Source organism: Haematobia irritans, chromosome 1 (genome assembly GCF_050003625.1).
Source record: "Haematobia irritans isolate KBUSLIRL chromosome 1, ASM5000362v1, whole genome shotgun sequence".
Taxonomy (NCBI): Eukaryota; Metazoa; Arthropoda; class Insecta; order Diptera; family Muscidae; genus Haematobia; species Haematobia irritans.
In genome coordinates, this window is record NC_134397.1 from 212,581,767 (window position 1) to 212,608,981 (window position 27,215).

At 29.5% G+C, this 27,215-nt stretch overlaps 2 protein-coding genes across 2 annotated transcripts in view; both read left to right on the top strand.

Moving 5' to 3' along the window:
- Positions 1-315, top strand: part of LOC142234657 (uncharacterized) — a 133,528-nt gene extending 133,213 nt beyond the window's left edge. Inside the window, exon 24 of the mRNA XM_075305828.1 lies at positions 21-315. Within this exon, the coding sequence (XP_075161943.1) occupies positions 21-121 (101 nt within the window). The 3' untranslated portion in view covers positions 122-315. The remainder of the gene's footprint in view (positions 1-20) is intronic.
- An 8,099-nt stretch (positions 316-8,414) lies between these two features.
- The window catches only part of PH4alphaMP (prolyl-4-hydroxylase-alpha MP), a 42,313-nt gene continuing 23,512 nt past the window's right edge, over positions 8,415-27,215 (top strand). The window contains exon 1 of the mRNA XM_075292739.1: positions 8,415-8,822. Within this exon, the coding sequence (XP_075148854.1) occupies positions 8,623-8,822 (200 nt within the window). The 5' untranslated portion in view covers positions 8,415-8,622. The remainder of the gene's footprint in view (positions 8,823-27,215) is intronic.

Consider the following 27,215-nt stretch of genomic DNA (forward strand, 5'->3'; position numbering starts at 1 on the left):
TTCCCTTTACACTCTTACAGTTGCCAATGTTTGGACACATGACCGAAATCAAGATGTAGTGCGACCCTGTGCCTTATACCGAGATCATGAAAGTTCTCTGCCATATGAGACGGTTAAATGAAATTCACCAAGGAAATGAGGCATTTGAGGTCATTTTGTGATAAAACCATAAAGCCCATAATTGGTTGTAAATTTGTTACTAAGGAGTGATAACTTGTATGATTAAGTAGATTATAGGCAAATATTTTTTATAAATAAGAGCATTGGAAAATAAAACGCTTGAATTTAAATAAAATTTGTTATTTTAAAAAGGAATATTTGTTAACTTTTATTTAACTACACTGAAAAAAAAGCATACTTGGTTCCAAAGATTTTGTCTTTACTTAAAAAAATTTGGTATTGATTCCGAGCCAAAGAAGCGGAGAATACAAGTAAGGATACTTTTAAGACATAATTCTCTTTTAAATTAAGGTTTTGTGTACTTGCTTCTAGGAAGCAAATTTTAAATTTTCGCTTTCTCAGCTTTTTTTCTTCATATGCTATCAAAATCCTTTAAAAACAAGTTAACGGCAACTTTATTTTCGAAATTAGGACTCGACTTCCAATAGAAATTATGCTATGTTTGAAGTAAAAAACTTCTTTAAAATTAAGTTTTGAAAAACATGTCCTATATTTGAACGATTTTTTGCTTTGTAGTCAAGATGCAAAAAGACAACAAATTTAAAGACAATTTCATTAAATTTAAAGATTTTTTCTGAATTATTAAAGTCAAGTTGACCTTAGCCTATAAATTTTTTCTTTCATGTTAAGATACCCATTTTTAAATCAAATCACTTAATTATAAGGACAATACGACTTCATTGAAAAGTTTATCGACTTTTGGACAATAACTTTATTTTATGTTAAGCAAAATTTGTATTCGTATTTTAAAGGCATGAAATCTTTGACCTCACGACAATATCTTTTCAGTGTAGATTAAAATGTTGGTATTTGAAAAGTGAACATTTCAATTCATGAAATTCGGAAGGACCTTTGGTAATCCTCATATTTAAAATTTTTGTAGTTTAATATTCGTCAAAATCAAAAACAAATGAATACAGCTGAATCTTACAAATTTTACACAAACAAAGTTTTTCCGGGTTTATTTGGTCTTACTCAAATTGCTTTACAACTAAGGGGAATTTCGTTTGTCTAAAATTTCGTTTCGGAGGAAATTGTTTTTCCTTGGGATGTACTAATTTGTACTTAAGGCTGCAACAAGTCCATATTCAGTCTATAAATGAAAATATCTCTTTAAAATTTTAATTAAAACAATGTTTATAATCTTTGCTTCAAAAATTATTTTCATTAAAATTAGGAAACAAATCATAAAATTGCGTCCCTCCATCAAAGTCGTATGTTTTTGACTTAAGGTAAATTTTCCTTACAGGAAGGAAGAACATTGAAGACACTCTGTTTTCTAGAAGCAAAAGTTCTAAAATTATACACGGACGAAAAAGACTGTTTTTCAGATGTTTGGATGTAAAAATTATATGTTTGGAATTCGAATTTTTTAACACAACATTTTTAAGTGCAAGCATATAATGTTCATAAACTAGCATAACATTTTTGGGACATATATGTTAAAACATATTATGTTTGGGACATAAAATGTTTGTAAATATAATATGCTTAGATACAAACATAAATTAATTTGGAAATAGCCTATAAACATGTAACAGCTTGGCTGATAAGTCCCCGGTCTGACACATAGATGGCGTCGCTAGTATTAAATGCATATTATTTTTATATAGTACCAACCTTCAAATGATTCGTGTCAAAATTTGACGTCTGTAAGTCTATTAGTTTGTGAGATAGAGCAACTTTTGTGAAGCAACTTTTGTTATTGTGAAAAAAAAATGGAAAAAAAAGGAATTTCGTGTTTTGATAAAATACTGTTTTGGCTTGATAATGAGTTTCCGGACTCTCCCCCAGGGAAATCAACAATAATTGATTGGTATGCAAAATTCAAGCGTGGTGAAATTAGCACGGAGGACGGTGAACGCCCAAAAGAGGTGGTTACCGACGAAAACATCAAAAAAATCCACAAAATGATTTTGAATGACCATAAAATGAAGTTGATCGAGATAGCAGAGGCCTTAAAGATATCAAACGAACCGGTTGGTCATATCATTCATCAATATTTGGATATGCGGAAGGTCTGTGCAAAATGGGTGCCGCGCGAGCTCACATTTGACCAAAAACAACGTGTTGATGATTCTGAGCGGTGTTTGCAGCTGTTAACTCGTAATATACCCTAGTTTTTCCATCGATATGTGAAAATGGATGAAACATGGCTCCATCACTACTCTCCTGAGTCCAATCGACAGTCGGCTGAGTGGACAGCGACCGGTGAACCGTTTCCGAAGCGTGGAAAGACTCAAAAGTCCGCTGGCAAAGTAATGGCCTCTGTTTTTTGGGATGCGCATCGAATATTTTTTATCGATTATCTTGAGAAGGGAAAACCATCAACAGTGACTATTATAAGGCGTTATTGGAGCGTTTGAAGGTCGAAATCGCGGCAAACCGGCCCCATATGAAGAAGTAAAAATTTTGTTCCGCTAAGACAACGCACCGTGCCACAAGTCATTGAGAACGATGGCAAAAATTCAAGAATTGGGCTTCGAATTGCTTCCCCACCCACCGTATTCTCCAGATCTGGCCCCTAGCGACTTTTTCTTGTTCTCAGACCTCAAAAGGATGCTCGCAGGGAAAAAATTGGCTGCAATGAAGAGGTGATCGTCGCACCTGAGGCCTATTTTGAGGCAAAACCTAAGGAGTACTACCAAAATGGTATTAAAAAATTGGAAGGTCGTTATAATCGTTGTATCGCTCTTGAAGGGAACTATGTTGAATAATAAAAACGAATTTTGACAAAAATATGTGACCGGGGAATTACCAGCCAACCTATTAAGTATTTAGAAAGAGAGACCTAGAGAGTACGCTGCAATTAAAATAATGGAAGTAACCAATTGGCGCCTTAAAAATATATGCACCCAAAGAAAATTTCATAAAAAATGTTTTCTACCAGTGTATGCCCTAAGTTGAAACATAATATGTTTGAATAATACAAACAATATTTTGTTTGGACCAATCCTGAATACATATATATGCTTGAAACAAAATATGTTTGGGGTATATGTTACAGAAGCGATTTTTTTGAGGGTGTAGCTGTACATGTTTTTATATAGCCTCCATATAGACCGATCTCCTTCATGGGGGTATGGAAGCCACAATTTTTATTGGATTTGCTTGGAATGATTTTAAGTTTTATACACGTAAAAATTATATGTTTGGAACTCAAATTTTTTAACACAATATTTTTAAGTGCAAGCATATAATGTTCATAAACTAGTATAATATGTTTGGGACATATATGTTAATATGTTAGAACATATTATGTTTGGGACATAAAATGTTTGCAAATATAATATGCTTAGATGCAAACATATATTAACTTGGAAATAGCCTATTAACATAAATATATGAATGTGTTGAGAAAGAGAGACCTAGAGAGTACGCTGCAATTAAAATAATGGAAGTAACTAATTGGCGCCTTATAAATATATCCACACAAAGAAAATTTCATAAAAAATGTTTTCTGCATATGTTTGAACAATACATAATATGTTTGAACAATACAAATAATATTTTGTTTGGACCAATCCCGAAAATATATATGCTTGAAGCAAAATGTGTTTGGGGTATATGTTACATAAGCGATTTTTTTTTTTGAGGGTGTAATATTGGACGCATTAGTTCATTATCCCAGCAAGAAAAGCGTCGCCAAAAAAATAGTGAAAAAGCTCTTCTTTGTATTCGGAAGTGATGCGAAATTGGCGCAGAAGCGATGAATTTAAAATGGGCTTGTCATAGGACGAATGTCTACCATTTCAACAGCCGTTGCACTGAATTTGCATCATTTCCTAAGGTGTGACCCTAATTCAGTGTTTTGAATGTGAATTAAAAAATTTTGTCAAATTTTGTCAAATGCACCGATGTGGATCAATTTCTGCATGGGTGTTAGATACTATATACTTCCACTATTTATGTACAAAATTTCAGCCAGATCGGATGAAATTTGCTTCTCTTAGAGGATCCACAATCCAAATCTGGGTATCGGTTTATATGGGGGCTATATATAATTATGGACCGATGTGGACACAGTGTACAGGAATGGGTCAGAATCGGAATGAATCCCAAAATCCTTAAGGAAAGGTAAAAATCTTTGGATACAAGTTATCGTCCCTTTTATACCCTGCGCCACACTGTGGAAGAGGGTATTATAAGGTTAGGTTAGGTGGCAGCCCGATGTATCAGGCTCACTTAGACTATTCAGTCCATTGTGATACCACATTGGTGAACTTCTCTCTTATCACTGAGTGCGGCCCGATTCCATGTTAAGCTCAATGACAAGGGACCTCCTTTTTATAGCCGAGTCCGAACGGCGTTCCACATTGCAGTGAAACCACTTAGAGAAGCTTTGAAACCCTCAGAAATCACCAGCATTACTGAGGTGGGATAATCCACCGCTGAAAAACTTTTTGGTGTTCGGTCGAAGCAGGAATCGAACCCATGACCTTGTGTATGCAAGGCGGGCATGCTAACCATTGCACCACGGTGGCTCGGTATTATAAGTTAGTGCATATGTTTGCAAACACCCAGAAAGAGACGAGATAGACAGATGGTGTCTTTGGCAATAGTGCTCAGGGTGGGTCCCTGAGTCGATCTCGCGATGTCCGTCTGTCTGTGAACACATTTTTGTGATCAAAGTCTAGGTCGCAGTTTAAGTCCATTCGAGTTCAAATTTGGCACAAGTTCGTCATATGACCACAGAGGTCAAAGTTGTAGTGCAATTTACGTGAAATTTTGCACAGGGAGTAGAATTAAAATGCTAAGTACACATGTCAAATTTGGTTGAAATCGGTTCAGATTTCTATATCGCTTCCATATATATTTTTTTCCGATTTGGGCAAAAATGGTCAAAATACCCACATCAAATCGCCACTGCTAAGTCGAAAACTTGTAAAAGTGACTCAAATTTTCCTTTATTTCTAATACATATCTATCGACCGATAAATCATAAATTCACTTTTGCGAAGTTGCCTCAAAATTTGTTCAGATTAAAATGTTTCCCATATTTATACCCTACGCCTGTGGAACAGGGTATTATAAGTTAGTGCATATGTTTGTAACACCCAGAAGGAGACGAGATAGACACATGGAATCTTTGGCAATAATGCTCAGGGTGGGTCCTTGAGTCGATATAGCGATGTCCCTCTGTCCGTGAACACATTTTTGTAATCAAAGTCTACGTCGCAGTTTTAGTCCAATCGACATCAAATTTGACACAAGTATGTGTTTTGGCTCAGAATAGATTGATTTTGGAAGAAATCGGTTCAGATTTAGATATAGCTCCCATATATATATTTCGCCCGATATGGACTTATATGGCCCCAGAAAGCAGATTTTTACCCTAATTTGCTTAAAATTTTGCACAAGAAGAACAATTAGTAGTGTAGTCAAGTGTGCCAAATTTTATTGAAATCGGTTCAGATTTAGATATAGCTCCCATATATATCTATCGCCCAATATGGACTAATACGGTCCCAGAAGCCAGAGTTTTATCCCAATTTGGTTGAAATTTTGCACTAAGAGTACAATTAGTAGTGTAGTCAAGTGTGCCAAATTTTTTTGAAATCGGTTCAGATTTAGATATAGCTCCCATATATATCTTTCGCCCGATATGGACTAATATGGTCCTAAAAGCCAGAGTCTTGGCCTAATTTGGTTAAAATTTTGCACAGGGAGTAGATTTAACATTGTTGCTATGCGTGCCAAATTTGGTTGAAATCGATTCAGATTTAGATATAGCTCCCATATATAGCTTTCGCCCGATTTACACTCATATGACCACAGAGGGCATTTTTTTACTCCGATTTAGTTGAAATTTTGCACAGGGAGTAGAATTACCCAGCAAAAAAAGCGTCGCCAAAAAAGTAATGAAAATGTTCTTTTTGGATCCGGAAGTGGTGCAAAATTGACGCAGAAGCGATGAATTTAAAATGGGCTTGTCATAGGACGGAAGTCCTCCATTTCAGCAGCCGGTGCACTGAATTTGCATCACTTCTTTAGGAGTGATCCGAATTCAATGTTTTGGATGTAAATTAAAAAATTCTGTGATATTTTGTCAAATAAATAATTTTTATATTTTTTTAACATTTGTATGGATTCTAACGCTTGTCTGAAACGTTTGACATCAAATATTTTCAAAAATTCACAATTTTTTCAAATTGGATTTAGCATTTTTTCGACAAAATTTAAATAATTTGTACCATTTTATGAATGCTTAAACTGTTTTTAACCAATTTGAAACAAAAAAAGTGGGAGTACATCTTCTAGAAGTACTCTTAAAGTTGTGCTTTTGGAAGAACTTTTAAATTTTTTTGCTGGGTAGCATTGTAGCTATGCGTGCGCAATTTGGTTGAAATCGATTCAGATTTATATATAGCTCCCATATATATGTTTTTCTGATTTCGACAAAAATGGTCAAAATACCAACATTTCCCTTTTAAAATCGCCTCTGCTTAGTCGAAAACTTGTAAAAAGGACGGTAATTTTCCTTATCATCAAATACATATATATCGAGCGATAATCATAAAAAACTTTTGCGAAGTTTCCTTAAAATTGCTTCAGATTTAAATGTTTCCCATATTTATACCCTGCGCCACACTGTGGAACAGTGTATTATAAGTTAGTGCATATGTTTGTAACACCCAGAAGGAGACGAGGTAGACATATGGTGCCTTTGGCAATAATGCTCAGGGTGGTTCCCTGAGTCGATATAACCATGTCCGTCTGTCCGTCCATCCGTCTGTCTGTGAACACATTTTTGTGGTCAAAGTCTAGGTCGCAATATAAGTCCAATATCAATAATTAAGAGCATATACAATAAATAGAAATAAAATGTTAATATTGTTTGATTTTATTCTTAATTAGGGAAATTCATGTTTATTGCCTAATTTATAAACCAAGTGTATAGATTTTATAGAAGTCTAGCAAATTTTGCCCAGATCGGAAAATGTGGATCTACAAGGTGGTGCAGGGTATAATATAGTCGGTCCCGCCCGACTTTAGACTTTCCTTACTTGTTTTTTACTAACATAGTGTACCATCCCAGGACATTAGCCGACTTAAATTTTAAGTCTATAGATTATACATTTTTTTCAGATGGAGTCAGATTTAAAAGTATGTATTTGGGATGAAAACTCTTATATATAGCACCTAACACATTTGTCGGATTTGATATAGTATCGAAAATGTGGATTTACAAAATGGTGCAGGGTATAATATAGTCGGTCCCGCCCGACTTTAGACTTTCTTTAATTGTTTTTTTTTTTTAGGTGTAACGTTAATGCTGGCTAGGAACTCCAAAGGAGCCACAGTGGTGCCATGATTAGCATACAAAGGGTCATGCACTGAAAAAAAGCTTGCCCTGTTCCAAAGCTTTTGCCTTTACACTATTGATTTTGGTATTGAATCTAATCCAAAGAGAATTGAAGGAAGGATACTATTAAGAGACAATTTTCTTTGCGTTTTACATACTTGATTCTAGGAAACAAATTTTAATTTATTCGTTTTTATTAGTTTTTTTCTTCAAGTCCTATCGAAGTCCTTTACAGACATGTTAACGACAACTTAAATTTCCAAATTCAGATTCGACATATAATTTATGCTATGTTTCAAACAAAAACCGTGTTTAAAATAATGTATTGAAAAACATCTCCTATTATTGAATACTGTGTCGAATATGGAATAAAAATAAAATATTATACAAATTTTACAAAAATCACCACTATAGAAGAATAGCTCTTCTTCTTCTTCATTTTGCCAATATAAACGTAGAAACATTTGCTTTGTCGTGCCTTATACATTTTCCACAGAAAGTATTTACTATTAAATCGTAATTTTTATGATTTGACATTTTAGATATTATTTTCTCATCATCAATCATAAATGTTGGAGGTGTAAATTATCAGAATAAATATCAATGGACTTTTTACATCACCTATGTTGCTCATAATTCTAGAAAATAGCAGAGATCTTTTCCACAGACACCTCCAACTCAGTTGAACATCTTGAAAATGGCAACAGTAAAATTCATCTAACATCGCATTCTAATATTCTTCAAGCCGGCCAGCTGGCCTGCTCTTAAGCCAATGCATTGGGGCTAACAATGACTTAACGAATATACTGGCCATAGTAAAATGGCCAAACCTTCTTGTTCTTCTGTTGACAATGACTTCACAAATCAATACCAGCTTTAAGGCACTTCGAGACGAGAATCACAATTGACAGCAATTCAAGTGAGCACATAAAAAATAAAATTATAAGACGGCATAAGCAAGTTGAAATTTAAATTCATTAAATCGCACAGAGAAATTAGTTAACATAGAAACGTTGAAGAAATAAGATCGGTAGTCCCAAAACGGAAGGGAATATTTTAGCTGAAAAGAAATTATTAAAAAAATCGAATTAAATGTAATTATAATAAAACTCTATTCGTTTTATTTAAACAACAAAATGTCCAAAAATTTTACTAAATTAATTGTGGTCCATGTCATCCTGGCCATAACGCTGATGAACATTGGTTATGGCCAAGCCAAAGAATTTTTCACCTCCATAGCAGGTTTGGAGGATTTATTAACAACGGAAATGCAATTGCGAGCGGAAATGCAAAATTACATAGATGCTTTAACTCAACACATTCAACTGCTACAAAGGTGGGTAAATACGGAAATGCAATCGGATTCATTAGAATAATTCTTAAAACGTTTTGTGGTTTGTTAGTTGTGGAAATATCATAAATTGCTCATCCTCATTTGACCTTTTTGAAAGTAGTATTATTCAATTGAATCATCTCTATGAATATAATTTGTAAGCTGTTTTTGTACAAATGCTATTTAGCCGTAAAAGCAAAAGAACTTAATTGATATTATTTTTATTTTTTCTTTTATATATTTATTATAATTAAAAATTATATTAAATAAAAAATGAAGCACTATGCAGAAACAATTTGGTTTCTGATTCAATCACAAAATTAATTGATACAATTAATTTTTTAATTGAAATGTCTTCAATCACGAAAATAATAATAGCAACCATAGTTTTGATTGCACACAAAAAATACTTGATTAAAATATAAATTGATTTCATTACCCAACTTCAAATATTTTTTAATTGCTTCAATTAAAAATTTAATAGATATGTATTGCAAAACTATATTATTTTTTTGTTTTCTTTAAATCGTAACTATTTTCTTAACAGAGTTAGTGTTTTTAGTATGATTTAAAAAAATAGTGATGCAAAAAAATTTTTAATTTAAAATTTTCCATAATTTTTCTAACTGATCCAAGTTTAATTAAAAAGTTAATTGTATCAATTATTGTTTAATTAAAAATGTTAAAATATTTAGTCATTGACTTGATTCAAGTTTGATTAGAAAGTTAACTGTACCAATTAAAGTTTTAATTGCAAAAGTTTTCAGCTTCAATAAACTTTTTAACTGCACCCTCAAAAAAAATCGCTTCTTTAACATATGTTCCAAACATATTTTGCAGGAAGCACATATATTATTGCATACTGCCGAAACATTAATATGTTTGTTTTATGTGAACATATTATATGTTTGGAAGCATTTTGAGCCAAAAATATTATATGCTTGGAAGAATTTTTCCCAAACACGATTGTGCTCATTCCCTAACATACTCGTAATTTTCACTTCCACGAAATTTTTTAGTTATTGGAACCTTTCTCTGTAATACAAATAATGTTGAAGAAATTATTCACTTTTATAAATTTTTTAAATTTTACCTTTCGCCTGCACGGAGAATCGAACCGAGGACCATACAGTTTGTAAGCCAACACATTATCCACTGGGCTACGTAGCTGTTATAGTCACCAGTAGATAAGTATCGTTTTAAGTTACATTTATATAGCATAGTTTGCAGCGCCCACGAGCCCATGCAAACATAACATTATTTAATAGAAACATACATTTGTTTGCCACGTGGAGCAGTGGTTAGCATGTCTGCCTTGCATGCAAAGGGTCGTGGGTTCAATCCCTGCTCCGACCGAACATTTTTTTTTTGTTTTTTTTTTTTTTTTTTTTTTTTTTAATTTACACATTTATATTTATACTATATTAATTTATTTTAAATGAAACTTCGAAATGTGCGTTATTAAAGATTTATAGTCAGTAACAGTGCTTGATATAAACGAAATTGACTGATTTTTGGATAAAATATTATTTTTTATTGCAAAAATAACAATCTTGTAATAAAAAACTGTTTTTGTACAAAACTTTAAAATTTGGAAGGAATTCAAAAACTAACAAAAGAAGAACGTGGAGTCGAGTATAAACATACATACATAATTTTATAATATAAACATAAATTTATTTAGGAGTGAACAGTTTTTTACTAGCATTTAACACCATCGCTCTAAAATTCCTTTTATTTTTCTTTAATAATTCATTTTAAAGAAAATAAACTTTTTAAATTGTTTTAGCTGTAAAACTCGAACTTAATGCCCGCTTTTATATTTGATGGTGTCCGTCAACTCCTCGTGGACTACTTTTTAATAAAGAGGAACTAAAGTTTTTTTTTTTTTACATTTTACTGTGTAATTTTTCACTATTTCCTCCTTATTTCATTTTACTGTCCCAACTCTAAAAAGAGTATAGTGCCCTTTCGTTATTTTTATGAAGACCCCTGATTTCTTTTAACGAACCAAGAATAAAATTGTGCCCATAATGCCAAAATGATAAACAAAACACATGTCCACACATACATCAAATGCTGCTCTCAAGGCGAAAACATAAGCGGTTTGTTTTTCAAATGTCTATTCTCTTGGTTCCGAATGTCCATTCTCTTTATTCAAATTAAATAATATTTAGACTTAAACATATCAAATTTTTGGCCTTATCATAAAACAGTTTTCCGAAACAACATACAAGCGGTTTCACAGAAATTGTTCTCTTTTGACTCTTTTGCTGTGTTATATTGATATCTTTCGTCAACTCTCCCGGTTTCCATCTCTATTTCTCTCTATACTCTCTCTGTCGCTTTGAATAAAATATCACAACATATGTATGTTTAGTCGAAATTTGTAAATTTATATATGTTTGTATTCACACATATGGTTTTTATGAAACATTGATGCCCCAAACATAATATATTCTAACATATTAACATAGATGTCCCAAACATTTAGTGTTAGTTTAGGAACATTACATGTTCGCACTTAAATATATTGTGGTTTAAAATCGTGCCCGAAACACATTTTGTTTATATCGGAACATATGAAAAACATATTTTTCTAACAGTGTGGGAATATTTTGGTGATATTTTTTTTGCGTAGTAACTAAGGGTATTGGCTGAAATATATTATGTTCATTGTTATTATCTTTAAAACTTTTTACATGAAGCAAAGGAATAAAACAAACCTAGAAGAAACCTCTATTACCAGAAAATTTTGCAGGTAACATTATGCGAAATTAGGTTATGACTTATTTTCAGGAATACACCAATGATAATTTAATATATTCAAGTCATTGGGAGGTTATGATATGCATACCGGCAGTTCTGACATAATCTGACAAAAAAGTAATGTTATAAAAAATGCTATAAAACGCAGACAGAAACTCGGACGTACCGACATACCCGACATACCCGAACCTACGAAAAATTTCATTTTGAATTTCATACGGAAATCTTAAAATGGTGGTATTTTCTAAACTAAATCTGTAATTATTTTAATTTTAATTCGTGATCATACAAAAGAAATAAAAATTTAGCTGAACAATTACAAAATCTCATATGGAAAATCAAAGATGGCTCTATCTTCTAAACCAATGGCGAAAATAGCTTTAGTTCATGATCACAGCAAACAAAAATCAAACTTTGCCCACCAGACCTCCACAGAAATTAAAGATTCATTTGGAAATTTGGAAATTAAGACTCTACATGAAAAAATTACATTAACTTGTGATCACATCACACAAATTTAAAATTTGACCACAAAACGCCAACTACACAACTTTATACTCGTATCTAGGCTCCATTATATTCAATACCAAATTTAAAAAAATCTTAATTTGAAGATGTACAACAATTTTTTGTCCAAAGCTTATTTCTATGGAAAATTTGTCAAAATTTTATTTCGATTCAAAGTTTTGTCACAATTTTATTTCTATAGAAAATTTTATTTCTATAGAATATTTTGTTAATATTTTATTTCTAGAAGATTTTGCCAAAATTTTATTTCTATAGAAAATTTTATCAAAATTTTGTGAACATTTTATTTCTATAAAAAGTTTTGTCAAAATTTTATGTCTATAGAAAATTTTGTCAAAATTTTATTTCTATAAGATTTTGCCAAAAATTTATTTCAATAGAAAATTTTGTCAAAATTTTATTCCTATAGAAAATTTTGTCAAAATTTTATTGGTACGGAAAATTTTGTCAAAATTTTATTTCTATAAAAATATTTGCGAAATTTTATTTTTATGGAGAATTTTGTCAAATTTTTTTTCTATAGTAATTTTTGTCAAAATGTTGTTTCTATAGAAAATTTTGTCAAAATGTTATTCCTATAGAAAATTTTGCCAAAATTTTATTTCTATAGTAAATTTTGTAAAAAAATTTATTTCTATAGGATATTTTGTTAAAATTTTATTTCTAGAAGATTTTGCCAACATTTTATTTCTATAGAAAATTTTGTCAAAATATAATTTCTACATAAAATTTTGTGAACCTTTTATTTCTATAGAAAATTTTGTCAAAATTTTATTTCTAGAAGATTTTGCCAAAAATTTATTTCTATAGAAAATTTTGTTAAAATTTTATTTCTATAGAAAATTTTGTGAACATTTTATTCCTATAGAAAATTTTGTCAAAATTTTATGTCTATAGAAAATTTTGTCAAAATTTTATTTCTACAGAAAATTTTGTCAAAATTTTGTTTCTATAGAAAATTTTGTCAAAATTTTATTTGTATGGAAAATTTTGTCAAAATTTTATTTGTATGGAAAATTTTGTCAAAATTTTATTTGTATGGAAAATTTTGTCAAAATTTTATTTGTATGGAAAATTTTGTCAAAATTTTATTTCTATAGAAAATCTTGTCAACATTTTATTTGTATAGAAACTTTTGTCAACATTTTATTTCTATAGAAAATTTTGTCAAAATTTTCTTTCTACAAAATATTTTGTTAAAATTTTATTTCTAGAAAATAGAAAATCTTGTCAACATTTTATTTGTATAGAAACTTTTGTCAACATTTTATTTCTATAGAAAATTTTGTCAAAATTTTATTTCTACAAAATATTTTGTTAAAATATTATTTCTAGAAAATTTTGTCAAAATTTTATTTCTATAGAAAATTTTATCAAAATTTTATTTGTATAGAAAATTTTGTCAAAATTTTATTTGTATGGAAAATTTTGTCAAAATTTTATTTCTATAAAAACTGTTGTCAAAATTTTATTTGTATGGAAAATTTTGTCAAAATTTTATTTCTATAGAAAATCTTGTCAACATTTTATTTGTATAGAAACTTTTGTCAACATTTTATTTCTATAAAAAATTTTGTCAAAATTTTATGTATATAGAAATTTTGTCAAAATTTTATTTCTAGAAGATTTTTTCAAAATGTTATTTCTATAGAAAATTATGTCAAAATTTTATTTGTATGGAAAATTTTGTTAAAATTTTATTTCTATAGAAATTTTTGTCAAAATGTTATTTCTATAGAAAATTTTGTCAAAATTTTATTTGTATGGAAAATTTTGTCAAAATTTTATTTCTATAGAAAATTTTGTCAAAATGTTATTTGTATAGAAAATTTTGTCAAAATGTTATTTCTATATAAACTTTTGCCAAAATTTTATTTCTATAGAAAATTTTGTAAAAATTTTTATTTCTATAGAACATTTTGTCAAAATTTTATTTCTATAGTAAATTTTGTACAAAATTTTATTTCTATAGTAAATTTTGTAAAAAATTTTATTTCTATAGAATATTTTGTTAAAATTTTATTTCTAGAAAATTTTGCCAAAATGTTATCTCTATAGAAAATTTTGTCAAAATTTTATTTCTATAGAAAATTTTGTCAAAATGTTATTTCTATAGAAAATTTTGTGAACATTTTTGTCCTATAGAAAATTTTGTCAAAATTTTATGTCTATAGAAAATTTTGTCAAAATTTTATTTCTGTAGAAAATGTTGTCAAAATTTTATTTGTATAGAAAATTTTGTCAAAATTTTATTTGTATGGATAATTTTCTCAAAATTTTATTTCTATAGAAAATCTTGTCAACATTTTATTTGTATGGAAACTTTTGTAAAAATTTTATTTCTATAGAAAATTTTGCCAAAATATTATTTCTATAAAAATTTTTTTAAAAATTTTATCACTATAGAAAATTTTGTCAAAATTTTATTTCTATAGAAAATTTTGTTAAAAGATTATTTCTAGAAGATTTTGCCAAAATTTTATTTCTATAGAAAATTTTGTCAAAATTTTATTTCTATAGAAAATTTTGTCAAAATTTTATTTCTACATAAAATTTTGTGAACATTTTATTTCTATAAAAAATTTTGCCAAAATTTTATATATATAGAAAATGTTGTCAACATTTGATGTCTAAAGAAAATTTTATCAAAATTTTGTTTCTAGAAGATTTTGCCAAAAATTTATTTCTATAGAAAATTTTGTCAAAATTTTATTTCTCTAGAAAATTTTGTGAAAACTTTATTCCTATAGAAAATTTGGTCAAAATTTTATGTCAATAGAAAATTTTGTCAAAATTTTATTTCTAGAAGATTTAGCCAAAATTTTATTTCTATAGAAAATTTTTTTAAAATTTTATTTCTATAGAAAATTTTGCCAAAATTTATTTATGTAGAAAATTTTGTCAAACTTTTATTTTTATGGAAAATTTTGTCAAAATATCATTTCTGTAGATTTTTTTTTAAAAATTTTATTACTATAGAAAATTTTGTCAAAATTTTATTTCTATAGAAAATTTTGAGAAAATTTTATTTCTAGAAGATTTTGCCAAAATTTTATTTCTATAGAAAATTTTGTCAAAATTTTATTTCTACATAAAATTTTGTGAACATTATTTAATATTTCTATTAAATTTTTTAATATTTTTATTAAAAAATTTTGTCAAAATTTTATGTATATAGAAAATGTTGTCAAAATTGTATGTCTATAGAAAATTTTGTCAAAATTTTATTTCTAGAAGATTTTGCCAAAAATTTATTTCTATAGAAAATTTTGTAAAAATTTTATTTCTATAGTAAAGTTTGTGAAAATTTTATTCCTATAGAAAATTTTGTCAAAATTTTTTGTCTATAGAAAATGTTGTCAATTTTTTATTTCTAGAAGATTTTGCCAAAAATATATTTCAATAGAAAATTTTGTCAAAATTTTATTTCTATAGAAAATTTTGTGAAAATTTTATTCCTATAGAAAATTTTGTTAAAATTTTATATCTATAGAAAATTTTGTCTAGATTTTATTTCAATTGAAAATTTTGTCAAAATATTATTTCTATAGAATTTTTTTTAAAAACTTTATTACTATAGAATATTTTGTCAACATTTTATTTCTATAGAAAATGTTGTTAAAATTTTATTTCAAATTTTTTTTTAAATTTTGTCAAATTCCCTATGTAAAGAAAACAAAACGCTTTAGTCGGACCCTTTCTAAAAAAACAATGTACCAAATATTACAACTTTTGGAAACGAAAATTATGTAATTTTATTTATTTATGTTATACAAATTTTTGCTGGATTTCCAAAGGAATGTTTGCAATGCATATTATTACATTAAATTAAGTATTTATTTTGTAACAGAAAAATTTTCTTGGTGATAAAGATTTGAAAATTCATAAAACTGTAACAAAAGAGCATCTTTTGCAAAAGTTTTTTTTTCGTTTCTTTGCGTGTGTGGACCACAAACCACAGCACATAACTAACCACGATTATTAATAATATTTTTCCAATAAATATTTAGTTTTTATTTTGTCCATAAAAAAATATAATTAATGTTTTTATATTTACAACAATTTCCATTTATTCTAACATTTAATATATTACAAAAAAAAAACGTATTATCCATATAACATAATAAATGAGTGAAAAATTATTGCAATTTTATGGGTTTTCCAGCAAAAATTGTTAATTAGTTATTTTCAAACCATGTTTTTGTGGTAACTGTCGATTAATATGTGCACATGTTGGTCACAGCATGCAAAATTTTTCAATAGACATTTGATTAATAAAAATTGTTTTATCTTCACATCTATAACGTAATGCAACTTAAAATCTCATAAATTAATCGGACTATACACGTAGGAGCTAATTTAAGTTTGACGGTTAAAATATTTTTTTCTGAAGTTTGCTTTTTCCTTTAATAGAAATCCATGAAGAGCGACTTCTGGTGAAGAACAATATTACTTACATACTGATGGACGGACACTTTGGCTTGACTCCGGAAATTTGTAATCTTATTTCTTACTGACAAAATTTGGACTCTTGGTCTAGAATTTTGGCCTATCATATTTTCACGCAGATCGTGTTATAATTCACAATCCTTAGTCACATAGTGTAACTAACATAAGGTAATAATTTATGGGATAGGTTATTCTGTATACGAGTCCAATGAAAAATAATTTTACCTATATTTTCTATACACTGAAAAAATATTTACGTGATATTAAAGATTGCGCAAACTACATTTTGGAATGCACAATTTACAAACTATTATTGACAAATTTATTTAAAATAATGAAATTTTAATTCAAATAAAGTTTATAATCTTTGCTTCAACATTTTTATACCCTCCACCATAGGGTGGGGGTATATTAACTTTGTCATTCCGTTTGTAACACATCGAAATATTCCTCTAAGATCCCATAAAGTATATATATTCTGGGTCGTGGTGAAATTCTGAGTCGATCTGAGCATGTCCGTCCGTCCGTCCGTCCGTCTGTTGAAATCACGCTAACTTCCGAACGAAACAAGCTATCGACTTGAAACTTGGCACAAGTAGTTGTTATTGATGTCGGTCAAATGGTATTGCAAATGGGCCATATTGGTCCACCTTTACGTGTAGCCCCCATATAAACGGACCCCCAAATTTGGCTTGCAGACCCTCTAAGAGAAGCAAATTTAATCCTATCCGGCTGAAATTTGGTACATGGTGTTTGTATATGGTCTCTAACAACCATGCAAAAATTGGTCCACGTCGGTCAATAATTATATATAGCTCCCATATAAACCGATCCCTCGATTTGGCTTGAGGAGCCTCTAAGAGAAGCAAATTTCATCCGATCCCGCTGAAATTTGGTACTTGGTGTTAGTATATGGTCTCTAATAACCATGCAAAATTTGGTTCACATCGGTCCATAATTATATATAGCCCCCATATAAACCGATCACCAGATTTGACCTCCGGAGCCTCTTGGAAGACCAAAATTCATCTGATTCAGTTGATATTTGGTAAGTAGTCTTAATATATGGTCTCAAACACCCATGCAAAAATTGGTCGAAATCGGTCCATATTTAATTATAGCCCCCATATAAACCGATCCCCAGATTTGATCTCCGGAGCACCTTGGAAGAGCAAAATTCATCCGATTCGGTTGAAATTTGGTACGTGATGTTAGTATATGGTATCCAAAAACCATGCAGGAATTGGTTCATATCAGTCCATAATTATATATAAACCGATCCCCAAATATGACCTCCGGTGACTTTTGGAGAAGCAAAATTCATCCGATATGGTTGAAATTTGGTACGTGGTGGTAGTATATGATATTTAACAACCATGCCAAAAGTGGTTCATATCAGTCCATAACCATATATAGCCCCCCATATAAACCGATCCCGAGATTTGGTTTTGGAACCTCCACATTTTGCTAGTATATGGCCGTTAACAACCATGCCTAACTAGGTCCATATCGGTCTATTGTTATATATAGCCCTCAGATAAATCGATCCAAAATCGCATAAAAATTGGTCCATATCAAGTTCATAATTGTATATAGTCCCCATATAAGCGACTGCCGAAACATTAATATGTTTGTTTTATGTGAGCATATTATATGTTTGGAAGCATTTTGAATCCAAAAATAGTATATGCTTGGAAGAATTCCTCAAAGAAGATTGTGCTCATTTCCTCAGATAATTTTCACTTCCACGAAATTTTTGAGTTCTTCGCATCTTTTTCTGTAATACAAATATGCTGTTTTTTTTTCAAATGTCTATTCTCTTGGTTCCGAATGTCTATTCTCTTTATTCCGAATACTCATTCTAATATTCAAATTAAATAATATTTAGACTTAAGCATATTACATTTTTGGCCTTATCATGAATCAGTTTTCCGAAACTACATACAAGCGGTTTCACAGAAATTGCTCTCATTTCATTCTCGCTGTGTTATGTTGATATCTTTTTATTCAAGCCTCCTGGTTTCCATCTCTATTTCCTTCTCTATACTAACTCTCTCTCTCTGTCGCTCTCTGAATAAAGTATCACAACATATATATGTTTACTCGAAATTTGTAAATTTATATATGTATACATTCACACATATTATTTTTATGAAACATTCATGCCCCAAACATAATATATTCTAACATATTAACATATGTGTCCCAAACATTTTGTGTTAGTTTAGGAACATTACATGTTTGCACTTAAATATATTGTGTTTAAAAATTGTGCCCGAAACACATTTTGTTTATATCGGAACATATGAAAAACATATTTTTCTAACAGTGTACGTACCGTGCAAAAATTCCATAGCGATTCGTAATTTTTTGTAGACTTAACTATAGATAACTTTTTTGTCAATATATACCACGTATGGACTAACTCACAATTTAGAAAACGACTTAAGATACCACAACCCAAGTAATTCGATTCTGGATGACAGTCTTTCGTAGAAGTTTCTACGCTATCCGTGGTGCAGGGAACATAAGATTCGGCCTGGCCGAACTTACGGCCATATACACTTGTTTTTATTAAAGTTAGCCACAAATTTTGGAAATTTACGTCCCTCCGTTAAATCGAATGTCTTAAATTAACTGAAATATTGAATTTTTAAATTTAAGATAAAAACGCTTAAAGTTTTAAAGTTTTTTTTTTTTGGAAATAAGAAAACATTTTTTACAATGTACTTTACTTCATTTTGGATTTTTAAACCGTTATTGGTTTGTATGTGAATAGCTTTATTAATATACCGCAAAAGAAAATAAAAACTCTATAAATGAGATCTAGATCCAAATTTAAATTTTATTGATCTTAGATTTAAAGCCTTATAGGTCGCTAAAAAAATGTCTTAATTTTAAAGAAGCCGCATCTTTGGCTCGGAATCAATACGAAAATCCTTAAGGGATTTTGGTATTGATTCCGAGCCAAGTAAACTTTTTTTTGACTGTATAAATATATTTTTTATATAGTAATTTAATAAAAAAAATTACTCGAAAAATAAAATAAAATATTTTTGTATTGTACCAATATTAATTGTCTTTGATAACCACCATTCAATAACCAGTTTTACGCAAAAACATTTTTGAGTTTGAGAAATTTAATCCGAGTTCTCAGCTGAAGATTCTGCCTGACATAATTCAATCACTCGTATTGAAATCAATGCTTCACTACTTTCGAATCCATTTTAATTAGATTCTGTGGCATTTAAGAAATAAAGTAGCAGCTGAGGCCAAACAAATAAAATATGTTATGCTACTTTTAAACTAATTCAGTCAAATTATAATGGGGTGTACCGAGAAAGTTAATACATCATCATACTTTGACTTCAGACTTTCTCACTAAAAGGAGGCACAGTAAAAAGTGACACACTTTTTTCATGAAGGAAATAACCTGACTTAAACACTTTTGAAAAACTACTTAGCATACTTTCAGGCTGTACATGCCTCCGCTACCCAGCAAAAAAAGCGTCGCCAAAAAATTAATGAAAATGTTCTTTTTGGATCGGGAAGTGATGCAAAATTGACGCAGAAGCGGTGAATTTAACATGGGCTTGTCATATGATGGAAGTCCTCCATTTCAACAGCCAGTGCACTGAATTTGGATCACTTCTTTAGGTGTGATCCGAATTCAATGTTTTGGATGTAAATTAAAAAATTCTGTGATATTTCGTCAAATAAAAATTGTTTATAATGTTTTATAATTTTTAATGGATTCTAACGCTTGCCGGAAACGTTTGACCTAAAATATTTTCAAAAATTCACAATTTTTTCAGATTGGATTTAGCATTTTTCTTCTTCTGGAAGTGATTTTAAAGTTGTGCTTTTGGAAGAACTTCCAAATTTTTTGCTGGGTGGTAATGATACATTTTAGATTATATATGAATTATTATTTTTATACCCTCCACCATAGGAGGCACAGAAAGAATTTTTCGTAGTTAAACTAACGCTAAATTTAACTTATTTTTATTGGAAAAAATTTAATTCCTTGTAGTTAAATTTTATTATTTCTATCGAAATTATCCACAGTTTAATGAAATCTTACTGTTTTTAAGTATGTCTCAAAAATTTTATGAACTAAACGGGAGTATATAGTTCAATGACCGTACACATAAGTTCAATATGAACTAAAGCAAAAGAAGATCTTCGTACGATTCCCAAAAATAGTAAGAATAAACTACTGTATGGTTAAAATGGTCATGATTTGGCGCCAATGATTTTCTTCTTTACTTTTAGTTAATTTTTTCTTCTATGAGATGATGTAATTTCGTGAACTTTCATACAACAGGGCATTAAAATTTGCTGGTTTTAACAACGCCTTGTGGAAATCTCAAAATGTGGAATAAAATTTAGTTCAATATTCGTGCGAGGTAGTTCATTCTTCCTATAAAAAAGTTCACTTTTTTTCGGTATGCGGGGTATATAAACTTTGTCTTTCCGTTTGTAACACATCGAAATATTGCTCTAAGACCCCATAAAGTATATATATATTCTGGGTCGTGGTGAAATTCTGTGTCGATCTAAGCATGTCCGTCCGTCCGTCTGTTGAAATCACGCTAACTTCCGAACGAAACAAACTATCGACTTGAAACTTGGCACAAGTAGTTGTTATTGATGTAGGTCGGATGATATTGCAAATGGGCCATATTGGTCCACTTTTACGTTTAGCCCCAATATAAATGGACCCCCAGATTTGGCCCAGATATGAGAAGCAAATTTCATCTGATCCAGCTGAAATTTGTTACGTGGTGTTAGTATATGATCTCTAACAACCATGCAAAAATTGGTCCACATCGGTCCATAATTATATATAGCCCCCATATAAACCGATCCCCAGATTTGACTTGCGGAACCTCTAAAAGAAGCACATTTCATCCGAACCGGCTGAAATTTGGTACATGGTGTTAGTATATGGTCTCTAACAACCATGCAAGTAGGTATTGGTCGATATCAGTCAATAGTTATATATAGCCCCCATATAAACCGATCCCCAAATTTGACCTCCGGAGCCTCTTGGAAGAGCAAAATTCATCTGATTCGGTTGAAAATTGGTAGGCGGTGTTAGTATATGGTCTCTAATAACAATGCAAAAATTGGTTCATACCGGTCTTAATTATATATAATCCCCATTTAAACCGATCCCCAGATTTGACCTCCCCAGCTCTTGGAGGAGCAAAATTCATCCGATTCGGTTGAAATTTGATACGTGGTGAAATTTGGTACATTGGACTAGTACATGGCCGCTAACAACCATGCCAAAATTTGTCCGTATCGGGATATAGTTATATATAGCCGATCCCCAAAAATAATCTACCAAAATTTTATTTCTATAGAAAATTTTGTCAAAATTTTATTACTATAGAAAATTTTGTCAAAAATTTATTATTATACAAAATTTTGTCAAAATTTCATTTTTGTAGAAAATATTGTCAAAATTTTATTTCTATAGTAAAAATTTGTAGAAAATAGAAAATTTTGTAAAAAATTTATTTCTATAGAAAATTTTGTCAAAATTTTATTTCTTTTTAGAATATTTTGTTAAGATTTTATTCCTACAGAAAATTTAGTCAAAATTTTTTTTTATAGAAAACTTTGTCAAAATGTTATTTGTATGGAAAATATTGACAAAATTTTCCAAAAATTTTATTTCTATAGAAAATTTTGTAAACAATTTATTTCTATAGAAAATTTTGTCAACTTTTTATTTCTATAGAAAAATTTGTTAAAATTTTATATCTATAGAAAATTTTGTCAAAATTTTATTTCTATTGAAAATTTTGTCAAAATTTTATTTGTATGGAAAATTTTGTCAAAATTTTATTTCTATAGAAAATTTTGCCAAAATTGTATTTCTATAGAAAATTTTGTCAACATTTTATTTCTATAGAAAATTTTGTCAAAATTTTATTTCTATAGAAAATTTTGTCAAAATTTTATTTCTATAGAAAATGTTGTCAAAATTTTATTTCTATAGACAATTTTGTCAAAATTTTATTTCTATAGACAATTTTGTCGAAATTTTATTTCTATAGAAAATTTTGTCAACATTTTATTTCTATAGAAAATTTTGTCAAAATTTTATTTTATTTTATAGAAAATTTTGTCAGCATTTTATTTCTATAGAAAATTTTACCAAATTTGTCAAAATTTTATTACTATAAAAATTTTGTCAAAATTTCATTTTTGTAGAAAATATTGTCAAAATTTTATTTCTATAGTAAAAATTTGTAGAAAATAGAAAATTTTGTAAAAAAATCTATTTCTATAGAAAATTTTGTCAAAATTTTATTTCTTTTTAGAATATTTTGTTAAGATTTTATTCCTACAGAAAATTTAGTCAAAATTTTATTTCTATAGAAAATTTTGTCAAAATGTTATTTGTATGGAAAATATTGTCAACATATTATTTTTATTGAAAATTTTCCAAAAATTTTATTTCTATAGAAAATTTTATAAAAAAATTATTTCGTAAAAATTTTATTTCTATAAAAATTTTTGTAAAAATTTTATTTCTAAAGAAAATTTGTCAAAGTTTTATTTCTATAGAAAATTTTGTCAAAATTTATTTCTTTAGAAAATTTTGTCAAAACTTTATTTCTATAGAAAATTTTGTCAAACTGAATTATATACGTATTTAATCGGCCTTTTTTTTGTTTAGTATATATCCCGTATGGACTAACTTACAATTGAGAAGACGGTGTTAAGAAGTTTTAAGATACCTTGCAATCAGCAAGTGTTACCGCAACCCAATTACTTCGATTGTGGATGACAGTCTTTAGTACAAGTTTCCATGCAATCCATGGTGGAGGGTACATAAGATTCGGCATAGGCGAACTTACGGCCGTATATACTTGTTTTGTCTAATATATACCACGTATGGACTAGCTTACAATTTAGAAGACAATGTTAAGATAAGATACCTTACCATCGGTAAGTATTACCACAATCCAAGTAATTCGATTGTGGATGACAGTCATTCGTAGAAATTTCTACGCAATCCATGGTGGAGGGTACATAAGATTCAGCCTGACCGAACTTACGGCCGTATATACTTGTTTTTTTTTTTTTACCAAGAAAACAAAATCTCCGTTATTTACAAAAGTATTTCTTTAAGTCAATAGTGAGCCTTCCTTATAATAAGAAAAGTTCGCCGTAATTAAACGACTTTAATGAAAATTGTGCGTTCTAAATTTTAATGAAAGAATTTTGTTAAACAAATATTTCTTTATAAAAAGTTTATATTAAACAATCTTTCATATTAAATTAATATTTTTTTATTCCCATACCCTTTCGTCTCCAAGGTATATAAATGGTAAATCCCACCTAATACCTGTGTAATTACGGTGTGAATTCTCTGCGCGCGATATTAATTTAATTAAGCAAACAAAGAGAATCAGACTGAATAAATTGCATATCAGCCTTAGTTTATAGACCGCTGATACAATTACGTGCAGAGCGTACATTCTAAACTGGTATATAATGCCGGTATAAAAGAAATGGCAACGTCATAAATTGCGAATCAAGTTTTATTACTGATTTTTTGGTTTCAAATGGTTGTGTTCGATTTGCATGCATCTTCAATAAATAAATTTGACACTAATCGACGCTCTAATATGTCTCAGACTTATCTTAAATATAGACAAGATGGAATTTAAGATAGGATGTTGTGGTATTTTTTTTTTTTGTTAAATAGTATAATTTAAAAATGAACAAGTAATAGTACTTCTGTTTTGAATTATATATAGGGTAGAAGCCATGAAGTGATATCAATTCAAATAAATATATTTTATGTGTTTATACCCTGCGCCACACTGTGGAACAGGGTATTATAAGTTAGTGCATATGTCTGCAACAACCAGAAGGAGACGAGATAGACACATGATGTCTTTGGCAAAAATGCTCAGGGTGGGTCCCTGAGTCGATACAGCCATGTCCGTCTGTCCGTGAACATATTTTTGTAATCAAAGTCTAGGTCGCAGTTTTAGTCCAATCGACTTCAAATTTGGCACAAGTATGTGTTTTGGCTCAGAATAGAGCCCTATTGATTTTGGAAGTAATCGGTTCAGGTTTAGATATAGCTCCCATATATATTTCGCCCGATATGGCCCCAGAAGCCAGAGTTTTACACTAATTTGCTTAGTATTATGGTCAAGTGTGCCAAATTTTATTGAAATCGGTTCAGATTTAGTTATAGCTCCCATATATATCTTTCGCCCGATATGTACAAATACGGTCCCAGAAGCTAGAGTTTTACCTCAATTTTGTTGAAATTTTGCACTAGGAGTACAATTAGTAGTGTAGTCAAGTATGCCAAATTTTATTGAAATCGGTTCAGATTTAGATATAGCTCCCATATATATCTTTCGCCCGATTTACACTCATATGACCACAGAGGCCAATTTTTAACTCCGATTTAGTTGAAATTTTGCACAGGGAGTAGAATTAGCATTGTTGCTATGCGTGCCAAGTTTGGTTGAAATCGGTTTAGAGTTCGATATAGCTCCCATATATATCTTTCGCCCGATTTACACTCATATGACCACAGAGGCCAATTTTTAACTCCGATTTCGTTGAAATTTTGCACATGGAGTAGAATTAGCATTGTTGCTATGCGTGCCAAGTTTGGTTGAAATCGGTTTAGAGCTAGATATAGCTCCCATATATATGTTTTTCTGATTTCGACAAAAATGGCCAAAATACCAACATTTTCCTTGTAAAATCGCCACTGCTTAGTCGAAAAGTTGTAAAAATTACTCTAATTTTCCTAAACTTCTAATACATATATATCGAGCGATAAATCATAAATAAACTTTTGCGAAGTTTCCTTAAAATTGCTTCAGATTTAAATGTTTCCCATATTTTTTACTAACATTGTGTTCCACCCTAGTGCATAAGCCGTCTTAAATTTTGATTCTATAGATTTTGTAGAAGTCTATCAAATTCTGTCCAGATCGAGTGATATTTAAAAGTATGTATTTGGGACAAAGCTTCTTATATAGCCCCCAACACATTTGATGGATGTGATATGGTATCGAAAATTTACATCTACAAAGTGGTGCAGGGTATAATATAGTGGGCCCCGACCGACTTTAGACTTTTCTTACTTGTTTTTTTTTTCTTTTCATTAAATTTAGGACACAAATTTCTTAAAGTAAAGAAACACATTTTTGATTTAAAGAAATTGTCCTTAAATTAACTGAAATATTGAAACTTCAGATTTAAGATAAAAACGCTTCATATATTGGCAAAGACTTATTATAAGGATTTAGCTTCATTGGTTTAAAGTTTTTTTTTTTTTTTGGAATTAAGAAAATATTTTTTACTTTGAAGTATCCGTTATATTTTGGATTTTTAAACTGGCATTAGTTTGTACGTGTGTATTAGATTATAAACTTTAGTTTAATTAAAAATTCATTATTTAAAAGAAATTTTTTGTCAATATAGTTTGTAAATTTCGCATGCTAAAACTTAGGTTGCGTAATCTTTAATATCACGTAAATATTTTTTTCAGTGTAATAAAGCTATTCACGTACAAACATTCGCAAAAAGAGAATGAAATTTTATAAATGAGATCGGTATCCTAATTTTAATATTATTGGTCCTAGATTTAAAGGCAGATAGGTCGCTAAAAAATTTCTTTACTTCAGAATCAATACCAAAATTCTTAAGGAAGGTCAAAAGCTTTGGATCCAATAAACCTTTTTTGTGAGTGTAATATACTGTGAAAAGAAAATGAAAATACTATAAATGAGATCTATATTTTAATTTTCCTAAATTTTCCTAGATTTAAGGCCAGATAGGACGCTAAAAAAATTCTTTATTTTAAAGAAGCCACATCTTTGGCTTGGAATTAATACCAAAATCCTTAAGGGAAGATCAAAATATTTGTAAACTTTTTTGAGTGTGATCAAGAATGTATAAACGTTATAGTCGAAAATTGGTAATTCGATGCGTTACAAATGGAATGACAAACTTATTATAACCCCATTAAAATTCTATTATGGTGGGTAGAAAATTTATAAACAAACATAGCTTTCCAAAATTTCTTAAAACTTTTACACAGAAAAAAAATTTCACGAACATTTTTCCAATAAAATTAATTAATTGAGTTCAAAAAAAAAATATTCAATTAAAAGATTAATTGATTCAATAATTTTTTTAATTGAAACAAAAACCAATCACGAAAATTAATAGTATCAATTATTTTTTTTTTAATTAGATCAATTAATTTTTTAATTGATACTATCATTTCGAAATATCGATTTCCGACTATATAAAGTATATATATTCTTGATCAGGGAGAAATTCTAAGACGAGATAAGCATGTCCGTTTGTCTGTTGTAATCAAACTACAGCCTTCAATAACGGCGCTATCGTCCTGAAATTTGGCACGGATTGGTTTTTTGTTTGCAGGCAGATCAAGTTCGAAGATGGGCTATATCGGTCCAAGTTTTGATATAGTCCCCATATAAACCGATTTCCCGATTTAGGGTCTTGGGCTTATAAAAACCGTAGTTTGTATCCAATCTGCCTGAAATTGGTAATCTAAAGGTACTTGAGGACCATCAAAAGGTGTGCAGAAAATGGTGAGTATTGGCCCATGTTTTGGTA